Consider the following 13,535-nt stretch of genomic DNA (forward strand, 5'->3'; position numbering starts at 1 on the left):
CCCGTACAGCAGAATTGAAAGCGCTACGAACCATAAGGAAAAAAGAAAAAAAAAAGAAAATGTAAATCCCTGGCTTTGTTTATTGTCTGATCTATTTTGTTGCAAGTAAGTGCATTCCCCCAGGAATGGCATTTTTTTAAAGATATTTCTGAACTCGCAGTGTAATGAAAAAATACAATGTTGCTGTCAGTGTATGGATTATAGGTGCAATGAAAAGAAAATATCTATGGATATACCATTCTTCTTCCAAAAAATGCCCTACTTTCTTGGTCTGGCAGGTTTTCTTACACTATCACATTCTGACACTTTAACATCCAATATGAGAGGTTTTTTTTGTTTTTAGTAGAGCAGCATGGACAGCAAACTGATTCACGGCTAAAGTGTGAGGTTTTTTTCTTCAGCTGGACAAATTAATTAGAAGTTCGATTTTTTTTTTTAAATAGATAGCTTTTGCTCAACTCGCTTGTTTACACGCCAACTGTATCATGTAGTATATTTTCTATGCTGACAAAGGCTCTTCACACGGCTCAGTTAATCTGGGATTCCAGTGCCTCGTGTTTCTTTCGAAAGCCATCCCCAACTACAGCCGTGCGTTGTCGAACAAAGCCTTGAGGTCAAAGCAAATGCACGACATCATTGTGAGTTATTGTGACAATTGCCGCATAAAATGCTTTTACATGCATTGTCTAGTGTGTTGATCTGGTATAATAGTAGATGCCATCCCTATGGTTGCTCCTCTCGCACTTTACATCATAGCCTACTATGCGGCGCTTTTGAAGCACACAATGCGGATGTGAATCATCCAGTTGTGTCTCTTTATTCTTGGAACGTGGCATTGATCGGTCTGCTGAAGGCAGTCTCTGCCAGCCTGGCCAGCGTCATCAATATTGCATCAGGTTCAGTCGAAACAGTGCGGAACTCTTTAGCAGTCCGTCAAGGGAAGCGTAAAATGGAGGCTTGTCTTTATTTCCCCGCATGCAACTAATATGACCCTTTGCACTGAATGGACCACAATCCACATACTAGTTTGGTTATATTGAAAACTATATTGACGTACGTACATAAGCCAAGCAAATAATTCAGACCTGGAAAAGCAATGATGTACTTAACGTGAATGATCCCCACATTTTCACATCCTTTGAAACTGAATCTGTTCATGTTAAATGCTGCTAAGTGGAAAGCCGTTTTTTTATTTGCACAATAATCAAAAAAATAAACCACCGAATCATTTTGAACTCGTGTTTTGATCCTTTCAGCAGGGTGAAGCTAAAATTGAATGTTAAAAAGTGTGGATGAGCTAATATTGACTGACCGACTTCATTTGGATCATTTGAAGAAAAATCTCCATGGAGACGTAAACAAGATTTTGAAGCAAACTCAATCAGACTTCATTGTTCCCATGTAACTCTCCTTTCGCCGTGGTGGACTGACTGTGTGGCAGACACAGCAAATAAGAAGATATTACAAAAAGGAATTAGCTTTGCAGTTTCAGCAATGCCTCTTAGGAAATATATTGGTAAATGGAGCATGTTCCAAGAGGGGGATATCTGCAGCGCTGGCAACTTACTCACTTCAGTTGGGCCTTTTCACTCACTCATTAACCTTGCATGGCATGGAAGTTGTTTGCATATGTGCATGCGTGGCATTTTGGGCTTGCTAATCAATTTGGGCTTAGAAGAGAGGAGAGTGCCATTCATTTACATTTGTTATGTTCTTTGTCAATTTAAAGCTTAGAGTTTGGAGTTCTAATTTCAGAGCACTTGCAGTATTTCAAAGTAGCTTATTGACTTGATTGAGGGCATAGAGCAGAGGTGAGCAATCTTGTTAAATGAATAGCTCAAAGAACTGATCTTAAAAAACACGAAATGTCTTGTTGTGACACATCAAGAGCCATTTAACGGTTAATCATGCAGGGTCACGTCAAAGACATCCAAATTCCGGCAGTCCTTTTTTTTGTGTGTTTCTGTTTCTGTGGCAGAGCTAAGTAATAATCGAATGAAATAGTATCATATTTTCAGAACACTAATTGAGAAAATGTGACCCTCCCGCCTCAATTGCTTTCGTGTTCCATTTGATAGCATCTTTATTTTCTCCGAACGAGAGAAGTGCAGATAACTCACATAAATTGATAAAGACGAAAAGGAGGATTTCAAAAGAAAGGAAATCATCTTGCTGAGATTGTAAAATAACATTTCATTAGCGCAAGCAGCATGTGGTCTTCCACTGCTTTTTGTGTTTGAAGACGTTACCGTCGCAACCTGAGCTGCACCTGTGGTGCGCCAGCATCACTAAGACAAACCACATGAAAAAGGAGAGATGGTGACCACACAGAGAGCAAATTAAAAGGGGAAAAATAGCGCCACATTTCTTCTCCCGTCAGTCAAGCAGGGGGACGCCACTTACATATCTATTATCATCTAGAAATCCAGTGTACGTCTTCCCTTCCCTCATCTCTACCGAAATAGCCTTCAGATTTGCCACAAGGACATCCAGGTGACAAGATCTGACGGATATTTCTCAAAGTCCTCTGTCCTAGCTGTCCATCTGTCCGTCCTTCAAGGCTGTACGCCGCTCATCCATTATTTTGGCTCATTGATTGAGGCCAGCAATGAGGGATCAGTGTAATGACTGGTAAGCGGAGCCTCCCTCCTATGAGATGGCTGCGTCACACAGGCGTAAGCAAAGCAGAGGTGTCAGCCAGCCAGCCGGCCAGCCAGCCAGCCGGCGGCCTACGAATCACCCTATGCTGTGAGTAATGGCTATGAAAGCAATCACAGGCCAAATGCATCATCTCTACACAGCCTCCATCTATCAAAGCCGCCTGGCTTGCATTTGACTGAAATGCATGGCGATTTTGAAATAGGACATTTTGTAAGAGTCAGTGGGAGCATGTTGGCTCTAAAACCACAGAATAATTAAACACAGCCATAAACGTCTATTGCATTTCATCGATTGACGTGGACGTGTTGTGCTTTTCAAGTTGTTTCCCCTGGGTGAACATTTCAAGCATGGCTTGGGTGCATAATTACAAAAGAACATGCTTGACTGCTTTAGACAGAGTTACAATATACTACAGCAGTTATTTTCCACTTGACTCATCTTTCAATTTGTTACCCTACATGATATGAATCTGTGACTCACTTACACACCAGCACAAAAGTGCTTGGCAAAAGTTTGATTTGTCACTTCTGCAAGGAACACAGTGAGTAGGTGTTCATGGGTAACTAATCTTTTCAGAAGCTAAAGTAGGAGGGATTCCCTGCTATTGTTTACAAATCCAGAGTGTGTGCTTTTGCAGTTCTAGTGGCCTTGAGGTCATTTCAACCAGTAGCTGACACTTGCAATTAGCCTGTCATCTGACCTCCTCCTACAAACTTCTCAGCTTCTGCTTATAGAGCATGCAGTTAATATATTTCCTTAAAGAGCAGGAGAACTGCTATAAATACAGTGCAATCTCCATTTAACAGACCAACACAAAATAGCTACTACACGTCTCTCTGTACAGTAGCTGTCAAAGCCCGTTAGCTTCAGAATTAGATCCCCAGCCTCTCTATGACCCTGAACAGGATATTAAAAAAAAAAAGAAAAAAATAGAGAATAAGGATAGATCTACAGTATTGTAGTATGTAGAAAAAAATGAATAATAATCATTCATAAAAATAAACACATTATTATATCAAAAATGTTATCAGATTATTCGATTCATCAATGGGATAATCGATAGAATAATCAATTCTAAAAATATTTTATAGGAAGCTCTAAAATAATCATCAGAAAAACTTCCATTATAAGCTGTATTCAATCAGCCAAGTGATGGTACATAAAAGCTTCCATAATACTGCTCATATTCCTTTAATGCAGACTCTCAAAATTCCAGTGAGCTTTTGACATTTTACCATTTTGAAATGGGCAATCTCAAAGTGGATTAACCTTTTATGCCCAAATTTGAGCTGGCACACTGGGGGTTTTGTGAAAAGGACTAGCATCAGCAGCAATCAAACTTCATCTCAAATGCATTAGCCTTCAGTGATATGGCATCGATATTTAAATATATTTAAATGCCTACATATGGTACGCTAAAGGTTCATTACATTCCCACAGCCTCCAGCTGCCTACAAGCCTGATCAGTGCAGGCTGCAAAATTAATCACCATTGCTGCTGATGCGACCGGTGGCGCTTTGGTGAAATGTTAATAAAGCTATACGGAATAAGTCCGTAGCCTGTGGCAGCTCACTAAATCTCAATGACTTCATTAGCTCGTCACCGTGAGTCACGCTGACAAAAGCAATTAAAACACAAGCGAAAATACAGCGTGGCCTCTGACACTTATACGCTCTGCTAGTTTCCACATAACTGACATATCAATAGGTATGTTGAATCAATATGCAGATTTGTCTCACTCGTTTCAAACACCTCAAGTCAGGTGGCTTTTTGTGCCAACGTAGACGCTCCCTTTAATGCTGATGTCGCGCAGGATACAATGGCCTTCAAGAATTAATTGCCTGCCACTGATTCCCCCCCCCCCCCCCCCCCCCCATTTAATAGCAACAGAACAGTTCGTTCATCTGTATAAGCCTGGAAACATTAAATGGAAAAAATCAAACCGAGTTGGAGAAGTGAGTGGAAACAAGAAAGGTCACTCTTTGAAATTCACCCAAATCATTTTGTCTTTTTATTTCTCATTCAATCAAGAAGCCAGATGAAAAAAAAAAGTATTTCATCGAACAATAATTTTACTCTGCTTTGCGTTGAAAATTCAGGAAGCCATTCCTCCATATATGACACTGCACTTATGTTCCCTTCTCTGGTCAAATGGAAATGAATTGAAACCGTGGACTTATGTGCATTTAAAGAAACCTTCATCTTTACAAATGAGTGACAGTTGATTGAAAAGCCGCATTTCTGTCTCCTATTTCTGCACGGAGACACTCCACCCCCACACATACCCATTCTCCTCATTATTATGGCTCCATTATTAATGAGTTTTGAATTAACAGGCTGTGGAATGTCTTCAACCGGAGCCCCTGCTGAGTCTGATAGAATTAATTTAATTGGAAATAAAGAACTTAAAGTGGCAGCAAGGAACAATTGTTTTTTATTCCACGGTCCCCTTTATAGTTTCAATGTTTCATTGACTTTCAAGTCGCTGTGGTAAATACAAAATTGAGGTCAACTTACATTTGTTCGTAGAAAAAGTCAGTCGCTCTTCTCTTTTGTTTTGTTTTGTTTTTTACAATAAAATTTCAATAGAAATTGAACATGCGTGTTGCAGTCAATTTCCCAGCATTATAAAACCTTAATAAACCTGACAGAAATGTAAGCAGCCTTTCATTCTTACTGTCCCCCAAGTGAAAAAATAAAAAATGGACTGCTCTTAATAGTAATAGCCAAAGTTAAACAGCCCTAACTTTGATGGCGGGTCTACGAATATGTTGAGCGACTTTACTGCTTCGCATAAAGACGACATACAGCTCACTTTCTGGTCATTTTTCTTTTACTATTATGGCCTGCTCTATTCTACTGAGCAGCCGAAACAGATATTTGTGCTCTTCCCTTCTCATATGAAGTCTCTTCATGCAATCATACCCATTAATATGGCCATCATCAAATAATGTAGCATCAGATGGATATGTCGTGCACAGGAAGTGATGCGATGGGCTTTGAAATAAAAACGATGCCTTTTTTTCCCAACCTTACAATCTTTTCTTCATTAAAACATTGCGAACTAAAGTGGGCTGATCAGAGTCGTGCAACTCCAGGGCTAGAAATGAGACCCACTCTGGTCCTGGTTAGTTGCAAAATTTCCATTTTAGTGTACACTACATTGTACTTTGATTTGAGTTCTCTCTTTTTCCTCTGTCCTACAGCACAATTCTCAATAATAAGCAGATCAGATAGGATTCTTGGAATTAAAACAGCATTTGCCCCTTTGATCGTATGCTACTACGGAACGCCGAAATAGGACTCGGTCGGCCCTTCTTTATCGAATCTTTGCACTCGGTCTTATAATCTTCCTCCTGTGCACGCTCTGCTCAAACTGTGCTTGGAGGACGGCTTTTTGCGATGAAGAGTTAATGAAGAAAGCTTTTCTTCTTAGAAGAAAAAAAAAAAAGGCAACTTTGTACTCTGGCTTTGTTAATTGCGTCACAATTGGCTTTTAAGCCCAACACTGCTCAACCAGACCATCATAAATATTTAAGAAAGATTAATAAGCTGCTTCACCTACATCTATTCCACATATTATTGCGGAAAAACACTGCCGTCCGTCCACGAGTGTCCTCGCCCTCCCTCATAAAGTGTAAGTGAGAAGCACCATTGTCAACAAGCCATGTTATCATGAAATATACAGTAGAGGCCAACGTGGGATGGTGCTGCTGGCAGCGTGGTTATGTAAGCCGCTTTCTCAGGGACTGATAGCAATCCAATACACCCAGCAGGGGAGCTATGGTGTGTGTGTCTCAGTGTTGGGGATGTGAAACAAATCACACATTTGAGTATTACACCCCGTCCGTATCTTACCACAGGTACAGAATGACTCACACTTGATGTGCCAATGTCACTGTGATTTGTTATATCTCATTTCTAAATCCAATGTGGATTGAAGATTATTACACCAGCTCACTAATCATTTTTTTATACTCTATAGAACTCAAAGAATACATATGTTAGCATTAAAAGTGAATTCTAAACCTAACACTGCATTTTTTAGTTGACAATTCTTTTTTTTGTCATCCAGTCTTGCTGGTATCTAACTGTTTGGCTCATCACACATTTCCGTGTGCATTCCCATAATCTAAACCCAAGCTGCATCACTGCACAAGTTTGTGACTTTTCTACTTGTTAAAAAGGCCTGGACAAAAATAATGGTACCCTTAGGAACATAATGGAGCAAAAGGAGCAATTGTTTCAACTTGTTGCCCTCTTAAGAGGATGTCAGTCACCGTGTTGGGTGACATTCTCTTTGCATGTACTAATCTATCGTGCACCTTGACAAGCGCTGTTTGAATGTCTCTGTCACAAGGGATTCCATGAACCTCCCACTCTTATCATGAGAAAAATGTGAAATTCATGCTAATAAGCCGATTTGCCGCAGCGCTTTCCTTTCCCAACACGCCTACCTCTTCTTATCATTGATATACGCGTTTATTCGGTGAGTAAGTTTAAGGTCAACACTGTCGTGCGTATTGTTCCGACCCGCTGATGGGGAACGCCTCCCTTCTGTGTGGGAGGCAGCCCAGATGAAAATGGTGATGGCTAATCGTTAAGGATGGATCAAAGTAGCGCATGGACGGACGGACCGCTCGTGTCAGTGGACGTCAGTCACTAACACCATATTTTTCATTCTGTGGCATCAACCATAGCAGGAACATAAAATGCTAGCTTGATATACGTACTGTATGTATTCCAACCAAATTTGTGGATGTGTATGGAACCAGGACTACAAAGGAAGTTTCTTTAAAAAACGTTCTATTCCTTTGGAATGTTTTCTTGTCACTGTTGATTGATGTATTTTTTATTTTTGAATGTAAACGCAATTATTGAGCAATTTTGTACCTTAACCCTCATTCCCATTCTAAACATACTCTGTGTTAAATATATGTTGTGACTCACATTGCCTCTTCTGTTATTGTATGAAGTGAATCATCTAATAGATAACCGCTTGGTTCTTTTTTCTAGGAGAAAAACATTGGCCCGTCCGCTCCCAGAGTCACCATGGTAGGGATGGCTGTTCTTTGTTAAACGGTCAAAGTTGCCTCTCATCACTTATTCTCCAATCTAGCCGAAAAATATGAAAGACTAAAATCCAGAACCTGATTTGGGGATGTAATATTTCCAAAGTGTTTGGAGGCAGCTTCTACCTGTAGTGTAGCTAACCTATGTCCGTATTCCTCGCTCTCTTGTCTGTGTGATGAAAATGAACGTGTGTAGCTTTGTCCCTGTGCTCTACTTCTGGGGTTGTAACCGTACATACACTATTATTATCCATTTTCATCAGCAGAATCTGTAATTCTCCTTACAGCTCAATGCCAATTTATTACACGCAATTAGCAGTCCAATCCTCAGTAATTTGGCATTCCAGAAATTTGATAAAACATAATATTGCTGTCAGGAGGAATCACCCTGTGTCCAAATTTCATCAATTTCACATTTTTTCCACATAGATTGTACTGGTCAGTCCCCATGTGGGATTGTTATTTTTGTACGAATTATTAATTAAGTTAATAAATAAAAAATAAAAAAGCCGTCGGCCAAGGCTATATTGAATTTCCTGCCAAGTGATTGCAATTACGCATTGCTAAACTCACTGTCATCTAAAAAGTTTGATTTAAACACACATTCAGTATGTAGTTACAGCCCTATAAGATTCTGTTTCAGTGATCAATCAGTGAAAAAGTATGTTTGCTTCTGATTCCAAACGCCTTTGTGAGACCTAATTAAAACAGCTATAGGAAATGCTAATAATATATTGTACTTCTTAATGTTGGTTTGTTGCAGCTGACCTACATTGTATTTATTTATTTTTTTTCTTTCATCGTGCTGTACCTTACAACCCAACCGGTCCCTTTTCACTCCTCTGTACTCTTATTTCTAAGCTTTATGTTTTTGATCTGCTTAGTAGCGTCCTAATGGCAAGCAACGGTGTGTGCGCGCAGCACAGTGGAGAGGAGGTCTGGTTTATGAAGGCATGGATAAAGGCAGTTTTGATGATGTTACTTCTTTTATTTGAAGAAGACATCAGATAAATCTGTGCTTATCCTTGCTCACGATATACGGACCCTCCTCTACCTCTTCCTCGTCTCCACTCAAAGGAAGTCTGCTTCTCAACAGTCCAATGGAGTCTGTTGGTATGTCAATCAACTGGTGGAAGAAATCCCTTTTGTTTCTCATTATCACATTATATACAGGTCTATATGGGAGCGTGAATCCCACAATGGCAGTGTGACACTGATTTCCGGAAAAGCTCATTACCTGTGCTAAAAGTGTCATTTCAGCTTTGAGGTGTAGGAACAGAATGGACGAACGCATGCTTGCTCAGCTTCAATCAAAATGGAGCTCTTATTGCCTTGTAACGTGCAGGGTCACACATGGGTTCAGCGCCAATCACATTTCAAAATGAACTCGTACGAGTTCCACCAGCTCCACCTCCTGCCCTTAGCCATCCCCTGCTGAGACTATCAGAGTGCATTTGTCAAGATGGAGAGGCAAGCCCATGTCAAGTAACCACTTGGCTCTGGTGTCTTGGGGGTGATTGTGAGTTATGAGCTAAAGGGCAATACTTACTGGAAATGGCCAAAGATACAGACCAAAGTGGGATTGGATTGCACTTGGAAGGCAGTGAGAGGCAGCGTTGCAATCTGTAGCTCATTTAAGGCTCATTACGGAATGCACTTATGAAATGTAGCACCATATCCGAGTAGAATAGCCATTGGTAGATTTAGATAAAGCCAGAAGCAGAACCATCTGGATCCAGATGATCAATGTGCTCTGTTTTGGGGATCAATTAAGCAGGTTCTACCCAGGGGCCTTCAGCTTTATGGTAGTTAGCATTCTGCGGTAAAATGTGAACAGCCTTTGTCAGTTGTTAAATGTCAAGCCCTTGGTGGTTTCCCCTGTCCTTTGCTGTGAAAAGAGGCCATGGTTGCATGTGTCACTCGGCTGTCAACAAAACCAGTGGGACACAGACTAGCACATTTCTACTTTAAACACACGCACACACTATTAAAAGCTTCATAAAACCTCGCCGGGCTGTTGAGAAGCCCAACAGCCCCACTTGGCAGAGCTAATGGCTTGGCAGGTTGAGGAGAGCCAGCCATGTTGTGAAGAGTTGAGCATGACTCTGATAGATCTCATGAGCTCTGAGGAATCAGGGATTGAAAGGCTGCTCTTTGGTGACTGGCCCACACTTGCCTTTTTGTCTCGTCTTAGCTTCGAAAAAACACTGATACAGTGCTTCTCAGTTATTTTCAGCTTTTTTTTTTTTTTTTAACCATGGGAGAGGTGTTCGTTCTACTATTATATTTCTTTCTGCAAATGTTTTCTCTCCTGTTTTTCAAATTGTAGTTCCTCCTAAGGCCTTTCATTGCATTGCACGTCCCTCCTTATCATCATTGTTTTGACAATTACATATGGCCTACATTTGAAATGAAGTAGAGGAACTTCATGCATATTCAAATTTGATGCACAAGACTCTTACAATAGTAAATATTTAAATCTCTCCTTGAGGTGTAAATAAGAATGACATGGTGCACTACATTGGTGGATTTACTGGAAAGTCCTTTTAAGTGGGTCAGTAAGCTAAAGCTTTACCACTAGTCAATGTGTCAGCTGCATCGGAAAAGTCCTTTTCAGCTCAGCCGAGTTTAGCAATTTATGAAACGTATAGACATTAACAATGGATTGCGCCGGTTAAAACGCAGTGTGCTAGAAATCTCTCAAATTCATATAATCTACGCATTCTAGTATAATTAACATCAATAATAATGATTTTCTATTTTTCATAAAAAAAAGTAATTCATTCTTCTTGTGGTGAGTGTTTAGAAAATGTCTGGCACTGGTTATCAATTATGGTCCACAATGCTCTATCTCCTACTAATATGCAAATGCATCATCGCCTTTAAAAAAATATATATATATTCGTATTACTTCAGGACATCTTTTGCAGTGTTTCCAAAAGAACAATACAATACACACCCACACGTTGGAATCGTCAACAGAGAGCCTTCTGGCTATCAAGGCAAGCTTTTTGTTTGAATGCAAATTTCCAGATCAATATTCTTCTGGTTTCCACAGTACCTTCAAGCACGCCATTGCAATCAATTTTCCAAATGCTTAGTTAACCTCGGCACAAGGCGAAAGGTGTTCAGCCCCCACTCGTCTCCCAAACGTTGTGTATGGATGCAATGTGGGAAAAAAAGATCACATCAAATCTCAGCGTACTGAGTCATGAGTGCGCCATCTGGATGCTATTATGCAAAGAGAAGCGGATATACGTCAAATAAAAAAGCATGACTAAGCATTGGGCAGTGCTACCTAGTGGAACAACATGTTTGCACATCATTCAGCCTCTGCATTTGACTGACACCATCTGAAAATCACAGCTGTGACCTAAGCAAAGTGATAGAAAACATCCATTTAGCAATTTAGATGGGGACCCGTGTTTAACCCGACAATCTGGAAAGCACGTCAATCACTATTAATCAGCTATATGATTAAACCACAGCAGTTTGAGCGAATGACGATGACGGCAATAAGTAATGAACACCGAGGGACTTCTTGCTTTGCTTTTTTCATTATCGTCACGGTTGTTGACGCAGGAAGGTTATTTATAATGTCCACTCAAGGAGGCGGCGATGATGTATCGACATGTTAAGCAACCTTCTGGCTTTTAGAGGTCAGGGGTCATGCAGGGAATCATTCTGAATAGCGTATATCTAATTAGACCTCAGATTACACAAGGCTGTTCTGGCTCTTAATGAGCCATATTTTTGCTCTGCTAAATCCTTCTCTGGATAGCCAATGTTTTTAGGAACCAAAAGTAATTCAAATTAGGAACCAAATACTTATATTTATCACATTTGATTTTGTCAAGTGGTTGCTCAAAATAAATACATACTTTTTTAATAAAACTATCATCTTAAAATGACATTTAGTGAAATCACTTCAAATAAAATTATTATTATAATAAGTTATTATAATTATAAGTAACATTAACATTATATATTGTAGGTTGTCCATAAGAGCAAACAGCGATGCCATTCTAATTCTGCATTCAGCAGCACCCAACTTTCACAATCTCTTCTATGTAAGTTTCAAAAAAGAAAAAAATGAATATGAAAGTAGCGTTACGAATACACGACATCTATCTCCATGCACGGAGCAAATATTGAAACACATGATGTGAGCGCGCCAGCCTTGGCCGTCCTCAGTCACTTGTTTGACAGATGTAAATGGATGTTTCAGCAGTTGGCTCTAATGTATTTTTAAACAGGCACAGCAGCAGCAGATAGCAAATGAAGTGTCGCCAGCACAACTCTCTACGATGGGGTCCTCCATCTATCTGCTCTTCCTCTCGCTCAGACATACAAACCGGCAATGACAACCATGCACGCACGCATTCCTACACAGCCACCCACCCACCGAGCGAGCGCTGAGAAGTCGTGTCATTCATCAACTTTCTTCCAGCAATGGGCTCGCTAAAGGTGCCATCTTTCATTGTGAAGCACCTCGGCTCTGCAGTGTCCAGCCGAGCCTGCACTTTGCCTGTCCATACCTCCATGGATGATTTAGGGAAACTGTTGTTTACTCTCTAAGCGCAAATTAAAGCCGCTGTGCAGACTGTTGGTGCTGATTATACTGTTGCCGTGTGTACACACAAGCATAGGGAGAGAGAAAATGACCAGCTCTGGTTCTTACCTACTCGACCTTCTATCGACAAGGGACCATGTTTGTTGCACACTGTATCACTATTTGAAAAGGAGCTTTCCATTGCCGTGATATCTTCAACATCCATGTCTGGGCCACACGGGACTATTTAGCAAGAAATAAATGTCACGGTTTATTGCTTTGTGCAGCTGATGCGTTCACTTCCCTTTACACACCGAGCTGGGACAATTAAATGCTATTTAAACTTCTTGCTTAGTCAGGCTTGTTTTGCTCTGCAGTTCCGATAAATGGGTACTTCATGGTTTTAATTGACAACATTTCCTCCATATGATATAAAAACCAAAGACCAAATTGCAAGATAAAATGGTTATAAAATTGTCAGCACAAAATGAAAACAAAGTCATGTTATATGGAAAAGAACGATAGAAAAGACAATGAAAATAGTTGAAATGATTATTCTTTTTTTCAAATGCATTATTCATAGCCAAGCAAATATAGTCTTAAAGGGAAGCATACAAATAGAATCAGTATTCTAACATGCTGCCCGGGTCCTCTATTATCCCTGACAGTTTTTCTATTTGCCTTGTTTCATTGGCATTCCCATGCCATCTTTATTTTGACTTGAAATGCATAGATTTAGAATAGCTGTGTGTTTTTTACATTTATATTTCAAAATGTCGACGGCGTTGCAAGACAAGAAGAGCCAAATGTCTGCGAGCCCCATCTTTTGAAATGTTCTCGAATGGTTTCAGCGCAATCACAAACATGTTTGCAACCTTGTTTTTGCAGGATCATGATTGGCCATTTTTTATTTCAATTCACCAAAACAACATGAATCCTTTTGTCGTCGTGAATAATCATTTTCATTGTCATGGTCATGCTTCTAACTCTCTGTATTTGCTTCAATACAGAGATAATTTTTCCATGAACACTGCTGAACAGATCTATCATTGCTTTTGTCATTGCAGGTACCCATCAGCACAACTATAACCATGTGGCTCTAGGTAGCCCCATACGCACACCTAAGAATGGTAAGACAAACTAGAAGAACGTTCGTTTACAGCTCACTCACAAATTCAGAAGCTCGCCCATTAAGCTGATTACAATGCTTGACATCCCTTCTTTCACACTCCACTGTATATCTTTCCGTG

The 13,535-nt window shown here is 40.1% G+C and overlaps 1 protein-coding gene across 7 annotated transcripts in view; it reads left to right on the forward strand.

The window, feature by feature from the left end:
* The window catches only part of LOC119138578 (protein shisa-6-like), a 38,375-nt gene that overhangs the window by 16,329 nt on the left and 8,511 nt on the right, over nucleotides 1-13,535 (forward strand). For 3 of the 7 annotated variants that reach the window (XM_037278802.1, XM_037278807.1, XM_037278803.1), the window contains 2 exons: nucleotides 7,678-7,716; nucleotides 13,353-13,415. The exons of 2 other annotated variants lie outside the window; for them this stretch is intronic. In XM_037278802.1, the coding sequence (XP_037134697.1) occupies nucleotides 7,678-7,716; nucleotides 13,353-13,415 (102 nt within the window). The remainder of the gene's footprint in view (nucleotides 1-7,677; nucleotides 7,717-13,352; nucleotides 13,416-13,535) is intronic. 2 more of the 7 variants (XM_037278808.1, XM_037278804.1) reach the window with 2 other exon arrangements.

The sequence above is a fragment of the Syngnathus acus genome, chromosome 19 (assembly GCF_901709675.1).
Source record: "Syngnathus acus chromosome 19, fSynAcu1.2, whole genome shotgun sequence".
NCBI lineage: Eukaryota > Metazoa > Chordata > Actinopteri > Syngnathiformes > Syngnathidae > Syngnathus > Syngnathus acus.